The sequence below is a fragment of the Mandrillus leucophaeus genome, unplaced genomic scaffold (genome assembly GCF_000951045.1).
Source record: "Mandrillus leucophaeus isolate KB7577 unplaced genomic scaffold, Mleu.le_1.0 Scaffold21, whole genome shotgun sequence".
In the NCBI taxonomy this organism is placed as follows: Eukaryota; Metazoa; Chordata; class Mammalia; order Primates; family Cercopithecidae; genus Mandrillus; species Mandrillus leucophaeus.
Genome location: NW_012102143.1, coordinates 8,156,035 through 8,167,024, shown reverse-complemented (window position 1 = coordinate 8,167,024; position 10,990 = coordinate 8,156,035). Strand labels below are relative to the sequence as shown.

Below are 10,990 nucleotides of genomic sequence, written 5' to 3'. Positions count from 1 at the left end.
GGGGCCGGGGGCTTCCAGGGCACAGAACCCAGACCCGAGGCCGGGGGCTCCCAGGACACAGAACCCATATCCGGGACCGGGGGCTTCCAGGACACAGAACCCAGACCCGGGGCTGGGGGCTTCCAGGGCACAGAACATGGACCCAGAGCCGGGGGCTCCCAGGACACAGAACCCAGACCCGGGCATGGGGACTCCCAGGACATAGAACCCAGACCCGGGGCCAGGGGCTCCCAGAACACAGAACCCAGACCCGGGGCCAGGGGCTCCCAGGGCTGTCTTTGTTCCTCGATAACGTCCTTCCCTGCCTCCCAGCCACCGTGAACCAGGACAGTCACTGCCCACTGGTTTTCTTCCCCATCTTTTGTGCCTTTGCCCATATGCTCTTCCCCGAGCGGGACCCTAGGAAGGCAGGGAGGGAGAACTAGGAACCATGAACGCAGGGGTTGCAAGGGCAAGGAGAGGGTGGGCTGTGCCTGGCTCGTTGACTGCGTTTGGTGGGGCACACATCGCGGGAGGTATCCTCCATGCCAGGCCTGTGCCCAGCAGCCTCAGCCTCACAGAGACCTGCACGCCTAGTCCTTCATGTGTTCTCTCATTCGCTCGCTCACGCCTTTACCCGCTCACCGAGGGCACCTTCCGTACTGGATGCCCTGTAGGTACCGACGGGGTCGCAGACCATGGAGCCAGTGGGGCCGTGAGGACATGCATGGGCTCTGGCCTGGGGTGGCAGTCATGCTGCTTCCGGAGTCCCCCCTGCCCTGTGGTATGGAGGCTTCTAAAAGGACAGAAGCCTTAAGTTTAGGGAAAGTGGGAAGGGAGTGAACAGCAGTAGGAAGCAGGTGGGCCGGGATGTGGCTGAGCAGGTTCATGAGGTGGGTCCTGAGCTAGCGCCGAGGACAAGGGCCACCAACCCACCCCACAGACCACAACAGCTCAGGGTCAGCAACTGCAGAGACAATGGACTCAGGGAGGCGCTCAGTCAAGGGCCTGGGCCAGAGCTGGTGGAAAGGCCTCTGGGCCCCGCCTCCCTACACAGCTGCTTCGCCTGCTGCTGCTCTAGAAGGGGTACAACAGGGGCTTCCTGGACTGGGGACAGCTGCTCTAGATGAGGGCATGGATGCCAAGCCCCCACCCCTCCCCACTGGGCTGCCAGCAAGCTGACCTTTACCCTCGGAGCAGAAGACAGGAGGCCCCTCTGTGGATTTGACCCGCCCCAAAAAAGCTGACATCAGGGTTTCCAACAAATAGCCCCTGAGATCCCTTATACTGGTGCTCATGGTTAATCACCCGCTCTGTGCCCAGAGCTTCCACCCAGGAAGTGTTGGCACTTCCCCCTTAGGAGAGGACAACCAAGGAGGACCCAGGGCCCGAAGAACGGCTCGGTAGGGACCTGGAGCCGGGGCCGTGCAGGGGAAGGCGGCTGGGGGCAGACAGTGCAGGGCGCTAACCCAGCTGCCATTAGCGCCCTCCGAGAGAAGACGCTGCGTCCATATGACGTGGACAAGTTCAGTGGAAAAGGGGAAAGCACAGGACGTTCAGGGGAGACAAAAATTAAACACCTGACTGCAGAAAAAGAAAATCCTCAGACCGGAAGATATGGTGATGTCATCTCCCAGAAACCAGAGAAAACCATGACAGCGCTGGGCAACTGGGAAGTGAGGTGATGGAGAAGAAGGCCAGAGCTCACTCCACTGTGCAGGGTCCAAAGAGCAGGAGTTCCAGGGAAGGCAGAGGCCAGGAGGAGGTGTCTGTGGAATTCAGAAGGCCCCAGGCCAAAGGCGGGGCTGCAAGGACCCACCAGGGGTAAGAAAGACCCTCTTAGGGAGAACCAGCAGAGCCTCAAAATGCAGGGACAGAGGTGAGAGCCAGGGCGCTAGAGACAGCCAGGGCACCTGCGGACTCCACAGGGCCTGTAGCCATGCCAGTTCTAAGGGCGCGTCATTGCCCTCCTGAAGTCTGTGTCCTGCCAAACTGCCGGGTGAGGAGGAAGGTGGCACAGAGCCATTCCAGGCATGCAAGGGCCAGAGCTTTCACCGTCCAGCTCTTCTTTCTCAGGAAGCCACCAGAGGACATGCTGTCCTAGGGCAAAAGAACACTGGGAGGCCCATCGTGGAGGCCGGCCTGTACTGTGAGAGGGTGGTGGCCAGGAAGCCTGAGATCGCCCTGCAGAGAGTGAAGCTGATGCAGCTACTCCCGAGGAAGGGGCACGTGCTCCTCGGGGAGAAGATGGCGCATGGATGGTGGAGTACCTAGCAGAGGCAGGGAGCACCGCTGGTGCCAGGAAAGGGAGCCCTAAAGGGCGAGGGCGGTGTGGACGGCGGAGAGGGCAGGCAGCCTTGTGTCCGGGAGCTGGGTGGGCAAAGGCTGGGAATCGAGGCACTGAGGCTGGAGTGTGCTGTCCCTCAGGATTCTCCAGTCCTTAACAGGCAACGTCGCTGCCTCCCCGTGTGGCACCTCAGCTTCTGGCCGGGTTCTCCAGCACGGGAGAGGCTGCCTGCGGGCCCCGTGAGGGAACAAGACCTTTGCCTCGATGTCGCCGGGGCTGCCACAGCAGGGGCTTTCCGTAGGCGTGGGAGTTGCTGGGCGGCCTCAAGGCATCAGCTCATCAGGCCGTGTCCTGCACACGCAGCTCCGTGCACCCACCTCCACGCCTTTCAGAATGGCGGCTGCTCCTGACACCTTCGTCCGTTTTCACAGGACCAGCTGTCGGTCCATCCCCTGCCACCTTCAGTCTTCCAAACCTGTGGAATTCAGTGGGCGGAGGATGGAGGCAGGACCAGCTCCACCGGCAGGAGGATGAAGGCAGGCTTAGCTCCACCACCTTGCTTAGGTTTCTAAGCTAGTTTCAAACAAAGTTGAAGAGAGATGATCAAAAAGGAAAGCAGAAAGTTGGAGGTGTGGCATCCTTGGTGAGAAAGTCATGGGCCGAGCGAGCTTGGAGCTCTCTTTCCTGCGATTGCTGGTTACCCAATGGGCCCCTGGTCCTCAGTTCACAGCCCGCATTAGGCCCTTGAAGACCCCTTTTTGATTGCTGGTTTCTTTATTGAAGTATCTGCAGCATCCCTTTGCCCCGTTTCTGTCCTCTGAAGGTAACCCTTCTAGCCAGCTTCTTTTGTTTACAGGAAGGTTGATCATTCTATTTCCTGTTCTTTCCTGCAAAGCTTTGTGCTTTAAAATCTGTTCACATTCCTATGAGGATACCTCCCCCATTACCTTCGTACAACTCGAGATCGATTTTTGAATTTCCGACGATTGTCCTAACCCAGAAACTTCATTATCATCAGTCTGAGTATTTCAGACATGGTAGTAGCTGATGATTATCTTGAGTTGTGCTAACAGAGCCCTAATGAGGTGTTTAAACACTACTGTGTGATTTTTTCTTTCCTCTTTTAATGGAATCCACAAGCCGCTAAGCCGTGTGCAAGGGCCTTCATATGTCCTTTCTGATGTGGTGAGACGCCACACATCAGGCTTGGCTGAATTGGATCATGAGCCTGAGGCAGGCTGGCCGCTGCCATGCATGTCACTGAAAGTCATGTGGCTCATCGGCTCATGTCAGCTGGCAGGGCGCTGCATCCAGGCAGAGCTGGGCCCCTGGCGAGTGGACACCGGTGATGCTCAGGGCAGGGTGCGGCGGGAAAATGACTTGGCACAGCGAGGGCCTCCTCCCAGCCAGGGAGCGGGAGCAGCGGCGAGAGGACGGCTGGAGCCTTCCCTTCCCTACCCCAGGCACAGAACACCTGTCTGCCAGCCTGCGGTAAACAGACAAGTAGTAAGCCTGGTCGTTTGCAGAGCTTCGGGCCCTGTCACTAGGCTGGAACATTTCGTGGCCTGGGCTTGGTGATTGTGACTTCAAACCACAAGAGGCTGCTGGGCTCCTCACAACTGTCACCAAAACTGCCTGTTGCTCCATTCCTATACACGTGCATTTGGATGCATGATCGTGTGCTTTTTCTTTGTTGTTTTGGTCTTTGCTGGATAACGAGCAAACTCAAAACAGTTGGTGACTTGTGGTTTTAATGTGGGCATGGTTGGCTATGATTTCAAAGAGATTCAGTCTCTTGCAGATACCTGGACACGTCTGTCTACTGTGAATTCGTAGAGCTGAGCGCGTGCATTATTTGGAAAACGAGCTCCCTAGTTTCTGGCAGCGTCTTCCCCATGTGTTGGAGTAGTCAGTGTTGGAAGGGGGTGGCCCACGGAGCCACTACCAGCCCCAGCTACTCAGCCACTCACCAAGGCCATGACCACCCTTCCGAGGCAGCACCCACCCACTGTGGTGAGGTTGGCATTAAGTGACTCCACTACAGATGATGGGCAGTGAGCAGGGCAGCAGGTGGCTTGGCACCCTGGCACCCATGCCCTCCTCCTTTTTCAGTCTCATTCCACCTGCCCATCAGCTCTCTCGCACACCACATCCCGCCAGCTCCTGCCCAGCCCCATCGCTTCTCAAAGGGGTCAGGCATGCAGGCCGCTTCCCCACGTGGTCAACCTCACGTCCACTATTTGCTGCCACCAAGGCACAGAGGAGAGCAGGGCCAACATGCCTGTGGGGATGAGGGCTGGCTCTCATGAGGCTCAGGTGAGAAGTGTTAGCTGATGTCCCACGTCCCACACTAACACATGGACGCGGGAACCAGGGTCAGGAGCCACGAGCCAGGCAGCGGCGGGTCCGTGAGCCATGGACGCGGAGGAAGTAGGCCCGGGACAATGCCCAGGAAGGGGAGGCATGCTGGTGCTGGTGCTGCTGCCCGCAGTGGGCGTGAGGGCCCGGACCCAGAGGCTGAGGTGTGCCTGCTGAGCGCTGCAGGGAGAGCCAGGGCTGACCAAAGCCCCTGCTGGCTCAGTGCCTTGTACGGCCTAGGCAGGGAGGAGGGACGAGGTGGGCACAGACCCTGCCCTCAGAGCCAGGCCAGGTGGAGAGGAGCACGGGCTTCCTCTGACGCAGACTGGCCCCTCCCAGCACGAAGGGCTTTGTCTGGAAAACGTCACAGCATCTGCATGGCGCCTGCGCCCCACAGTTGGCCGGGCCTTCCTAGCAGGTGGGGGCCAGGCCTCTCCTTCCTTTGCCTGGGGGGCTCGGGAGCCTCTGAGCCCCTTCTGAAAGCAGCTGCAGCTGCTGCCCCCTGCCTCCTGCCTCCTGCCCTGCTCCCTGTTGGCGTGGCAGCCTCCCAGCCCCGGGACGTGGACATGTCCATTCTACAAGCCTCTGGCCTTGATGCAGATCTGCCACCTCCACAGAGTGGCGAGAGCCTGGGTCGGCTCTGCAGGTCGGGCCTCACACTAGGGCCTGGCTGTGGCCGTCTGTGGACATGTGGGCATCGGTAGGGGGTGCGGGTGTCCGTGGGGAGTGTATGTGTCCATGGGGTGGGGATGGGGGGCGGGCATCCATAGGGAGGGTGCAGTCATCTGTGGTGGTGTGATAGGGGTGCAGGCATCTGTGGTGGTGTGATAGGGGTGCAGGCATCTGTGGGGGGTCCGGGCATCTGTGGGGGGTGCGGGCGTCCGTGGGCTAAGGCAGGCAGGCCTCTGTTTCGCTTCTCGTCTGTGCCAGCCACTCCCCTGCGGCTTGGGGCCATCGCGGTTGCTCCCCAGCCAGGCATGCTGTGCCCCGAGGAAGGGTTCCTCTCATGCACACCCAGCTCACCAGGCCGGCAAGCCCTCCAGGCAAGAGGCAGGCAGGCCCTGATGGACCCACGGCCAACTCCTTCCTATGGCCCCCGGCAGCCGACCCTAGAAGCGTGGACCAGAGCACACAGAGTGGGGGCTGCTGTTCTGGAGTAGGCTGAGAATGGGAGAGGAGCCCCACAGTGGGGGGCACAGCCCAGCTGAGGCCAGAAAGCGGGGTCCCACGCTGGATAAAGGAGCCTGTTACATCCAGCCAGTCTCCCTGGAGCATGTGAAATGCCACCCCAGCTCCAGCCCAGGAAGGGGCCTGGGGCTGTGGAGAGCAAGGGGTTGGGGCCCAGGCAGCCGCTAGGAATGGCAGGCCCCGCCCCTGGTTAGTGGGGGTCTCTCGTCCTCCACAGATGGGTTTTAAGCTGGTGACATGCTTTCAGCCAGCACTAGGGTCAAACAGGAAAAAGACAGCACCCCTGTCCTGGGAGCACTTTCACTGCTGGAGCAGGCGTGGGCGCCAGAGCAGTGGGTGAGGGTTTCGAGGGCCCCGATTTCCATGGGAGGAGGCCTGGCGTGCAGCTGTGATGTCCTTGGAGCCCTCAGTCAGCTGTACATTTTCCGCCTGTGTCGCAGGGAGGGGCTGTCGCTGCATACATTCCCGAGGATCTCAGGGTCTAAGAGTCCTCATCACCCATGTTTAATCCGGGACCTATCCTGTTTGCCGTGGGAGGGGGCTGCTAGACAAGCCCTAGGAGCTCACTGAGGAGCCAGGCTCGGGGTCCTGGAGCAGGAGTTGCTGTTAGATACAGACGGGCAGGGGCATGGGCTGCAGGCAGATGCTCGCCAGGGATACCTCATGCTCCCCAGTGGCTTAATGCCTCTCCTGGGCCCCTGACGGGCTGATGCCACAACAATTTGGGGTGTCCCCACCAGGATCTGTGACCCAACTCAGCCCTCACAGGAGCCAAGGCACCTCAAAGGGCCAGACGCTGACCCCGCAGCAGGGCCACAGGGTGTCACATGGGGGAGCAGTGGCCCCTCGGTGTCCCACAAATGCCCAAGCACCACTGAAGACCCCAGAGTGCTCCCAGGGCCTCGGCCTCATGCCCTTGGCCTCTCTGACTGTCTCCCTCCCCCCTACAGGCTCGCTCGCCTCCGTGTTCGTCCGGCTCCCCTGCGGTGGTGTTGGGGTAAGTGTTCCTTTAATGTGTAAATAATGTCCTGTTTCTTCTCGAGTCCCAGTGGTCACAGAAATCGCAGCCTTGCTTCCCTCAAAGTGAATAATTGCTGCCAGGTGTTTTCCACACACAGGGCCTGGCGGGCAGGGGCTGCCCATGTGCGGCTTCAAAGGCCGTGTGAGCCGAGAGCGTTTTGATCGCCGACTCGGGCACCTTTCTCTGGGGAAGGTCATCTGGTGCTTGCGGCTGGGGCTCTGGGGTGCAGCGGCTCTCGCCTTAAGAGCTTGCGGCTGGGGCTCTGGGGTGCAGCGGCTCTTGCTTTAAGAAACAGGATCCTGTGTGCAGCCAGTGTCTCATCCCCTTCTAAGTCTGCGGCAGTAATCAGCTCACAGCAGGCCACGAGTATGGTGTGGGTAGAATGCATGCTGCTTTATTCTGTACCCAGTTTCCACTCGAAGCTACAGGCAGGGCTCCCAGTGCAGTGACCGTGATACTCATGGGCCAAGTGGAGTCTGTAGGGCTGCTTGCTGGGCTGTGCTGGCTTCTGCGAGCTGATCACACGGACCTGGCCTGGGCATATGAATCACTGGGCTGTGCCGGCTTCTACGAGCTGATGATATGGACCTGGCCTGGGTGCATGGGTTCGCAAGGACTTTCCAGTCTGGGCATCTGCCCATCCGTCCACACAGGAAGGGTCAGGTCTTGCAATCAAATTTCTCAATAACAAAAGGGTTCTCCCCTGGCCCCTGACCTCCTTGATGCAGCCTGGGCAGGGGTGGCAACAGCGAGGGCGGCCATGAGAAGCTGAGGCAGAGCCTCCGAGCAGATCTGGGCCATCATGGTCCTGCAGCGCCACGAATCACCACAGACAGTTACAGGCAGGGAGGATGGGAGCTAGTGTACAGCAGGAGCCGCTGCAGCCGAAACAGTGCGGTGTGTGTGTAATCACAGATCGCAGGGTGAAGCTCAAGGTCTGGATTCTGTTATGGAAATGAAACAAAATTGTTTTCTTCCTGAGTTTTTATAAAAATCACTGCTTTGAAAATTATCCCGTCAGAAAGAGAATAAATGGCATTTATTCATACCACCACCAAGCCCTCCTAGAGTTATTTTATTTTGTATTGTAAATAGGCTGCAATCTCTTAATTTGGGGCAAGTTTTTGGCCAGACTTGAAAAGAATTGAATTTGCACTGCCCTGCAGCCAGCACGCCTGTGCAAGGAAGAATTCATCATTTGCAAATGAAAGCTAAGTGCAGACTCAGAGCTGAGGGGGTGAGCCCAGCAGCCCCTCCCAAGTGTTAAATCCAGATCTGAGGCACAGCAGATGAGAGCTGCACCCTCACATCTGGGCACAGACGGGCACTCGTGCGCAGATGCTGATGGAAAAGCTCTCCACATGGACGTGAGCAGGGAGGGCAGAGAGGGTAACCTGTTGGCATGGGCAGGGAACAGTGTGCGCCGTGGGGCGTCCTCAGGTGCAGCCATCGGCAGGATGCGTTTTCTTCCCACTGTTTTCTAAAAGGAAGAAGACAGACAGGAGGCCTGTGCAGGCCCCTGCCCTGGCTGTGGGGTGCACTTGCTGTCGCTGGCACAGATGCAACTCTCCTGAGCCTCATGTCTCCAGATCTGTGAGGGGCCAGCCTCTTGGGGTGTCAGGAGGAGCAAAGTAGACCTCAGGAGCCACAGTGTGGGCGCACGGGAGGTGCTCTTGTCAGAGAGGGCAGAGCGGGTGAGCAGAGCCGGTGAGCAGAGCCGGTGAGCAGAGCCGGCCGCCTTTCCCAAAAGCAGCTGCAAACTCTGCTGGAGACGGAGCAGTGGGGCTTGGAACACCGAAAACTCACCCTTCCTCAACGCTGGGAAATGTGGGCTGTAAAGTGCTTTGACCTCTTTTTCAAACCAGATCAGCTTCTGCATTGTTCCTCTCCAGTGACCACAAGTTTCAACTAGGTGAGGAGCTGGTGTCCTTGCTCGGCCTCGCCCGGCACAGTCACGGCCTCCTCTTGTGCGCCCGGCTCCCCACGGCTCCTCTGAGCTTCCCAAAGGCCTCCCAGCCCTGCCAGCCCTCGGTGTGTCTGTTCTAGACTCCATAGGATTCTCCATGGGAACCTTTCTCCATGTTTCCCCCCGCCGTTTTCCTGTCTTTATTGTGAAAGAGAAAGAAAGAGAGAAAGAGAAGAGAGAGGAGAGGAAGGGAGGGGAGGGGAGAGGAGAGGAGAGGAGAGGAGGAGAGAGGAAAAAAGAAAGCGAGAGAGAGAAGGAAAGAAAAGAAAAAAAGAAACTAAACGAAATGCAGAGTGAGCCATTTGCTCCTTCCTGCATTAGTAGTTGCGGCCGCCTGCCCTGAGCCGGGCTGTTGCTCAGTGGTGGCGCTGCGCGCCTGAGCCAGGCTCCCTGCAAGAGCCCTGGAGCTCCTGGAACTCCGGGCTGGTCCCTGGGAGCTGGAGCCGTGGTCCTGAAGCAGACGAAGGAGGGTCTCTTGAGTTCTCTGGGGACTGGGGTCCTGCATTTTGGCTGGGGCTCTATCCTTCACTCTGTGCAAGACATTCCAGAAGCTTCTGAACCCCAGGGTCCCATGGGAGGGGGGCACAGACACAGGCACCTGGTAGACCGAGCAGCTCCTTCGCACCCCAAGTGTGCAGAATCCCCAGAAGACCCTTCAGAACATGGGAGGAGTCCACCCTCCGCTCCCTGCAGTGTTGGCCTAATCCTAAAGCCCAGTTCATTGTATGTTGGAGAGAAACCATCTCTGGGTACTGTCCCCACAGGGGCAGCCTCAGGGCCTGTCCTGCCTGGGACCCTGCCTCCCCTGGCTGACACAGAGCCGCTGGCAGAATCTTGCCCTGCCCAGCTCTCACTCCTGGAATGTCACCTTGGATTTTTTTTTTTTCCTCTTTGCAGACAGAGCTTCAGTCTGTTACCCAGACTGGAGTGCAGTGGTACGTTCATGGCTAACTGCAGCCTCGACACTCTGGGCTCAAGTGATCTTCCCACCTCAGCGTCCTGAGTTGTGGGGACTACAGGCCCAGGCCACCACATCTGGCTAATCTTTTTTTTTTTATTTTTTGCAGAGATGGGGTCTCACTATGTTGCCCAGGCTGGTCTCTAACTCCTGGCCTCAAGTGATCCTCCCACCTCGGCCTCCCAAAGTATTGGTATTATAGACATGAGCTGCCACACCCCTGCCACCTTTAATTTTAATGAATTGATTCTCTGGCTGAAGTCATCAACCCAGAATAGTCCTATTTATGTGGCTGCTTCCATGAAAAACAATGTAGCATTGCTTAGAGGAGAAGCCATTCATTGCAGGTTAAAGATTAAAGGAGGGTCAGTGAAGTCGAGTTATTTTGACATGGGGAAACCATTTAAAGAATGTAGAAGTTTGGTCATTGAAAAGAAAACCATCACTGAATATGCGTCAGGAAATGTCTTCAGCCCCTTGAAAACGCATTTTAACTCACCTTGCTTTGATGACGAAGCTTTAAGACAGCTTGGAAAGAAATCCTCCCTCCCCACATAGTGAGCGGTGTCTGTCAAGTGGCAAGTCTGCCTGGTGGTGGACAGGAGCCCTCGCGGGCCTGGTCTGGGGAAGGGAGAGGCGGGGTAGACACGCCTGGCTCCTGCTGAGGATTCCCACAGCCCTCAGCGCTCAGAGGGGCTCAGTTTGAGAAGGAGGCGCCCTGCAATGGACCTGCAGTCGACCTGGTCAGCAACGTGTTGAAGATGAGCAACTCTGATGATGCAGCTTCTAAGACCTCTACCGGGCTGGGCACACCCAAGTCCCCGGTGTGTTACCCCACAGCGTCTTGCAGGCAAAGGACACACTTGGGGATGGCTGCTCGGGTGCCCTGGGGCCAGCCCAAGGGCTGTGTATTTCATCTTAACGCCTCCCTCCCCTGGCCAGACTCCCATAGGAGACTGTTTTGTGCAGACCTGGCTGTCCAGGTCTCTGTTGACTTTCCTCCCGAAGTAAGCCAGGGCTGTAAGAAATTTCTAGTGTGCGTAAATAAATAAATGAGCCAACACACAATTGGGGATTGTTGACATGTTTGTGTGAAACACGTTTTCTGTCTGAAGTGGGAAAGGCCAGCGGGCTGACTTGCTGGTGCCTGGGCAGAGCCGTGTGCCATCAGCAGGGCAGGGTGCCTGGGCAGAGCCGTGTGCCATCAGCAGGGCAGGGTGCCTGGGCAGAGCC

At 58.1% G+C, this 10,990-nt stretch overlaps 1 protein-coding gene across 1 annotated transcript in view; it reads left to right on the top strand.

Moving 5' to 3' along the window:
• The window catches only part of HDAC4 (histone deacetylase 4), a 271,636-nt gene that overhangs the window by 213,677 nt on the left and 46,969 nt on the right, over positions 1–10,990 (top strand). Inside the window, exon 16 of the mRNA XM_011980321.1 lies at positions 6,763–6,809. Within this exon, the coding sequence (XP_011835711.1) occupies positions 6,763–6,809 (47 nt within the window). The remainder of the gene's footprint in view (positions 1–6,762; positions 6,810–10,990) is intronic.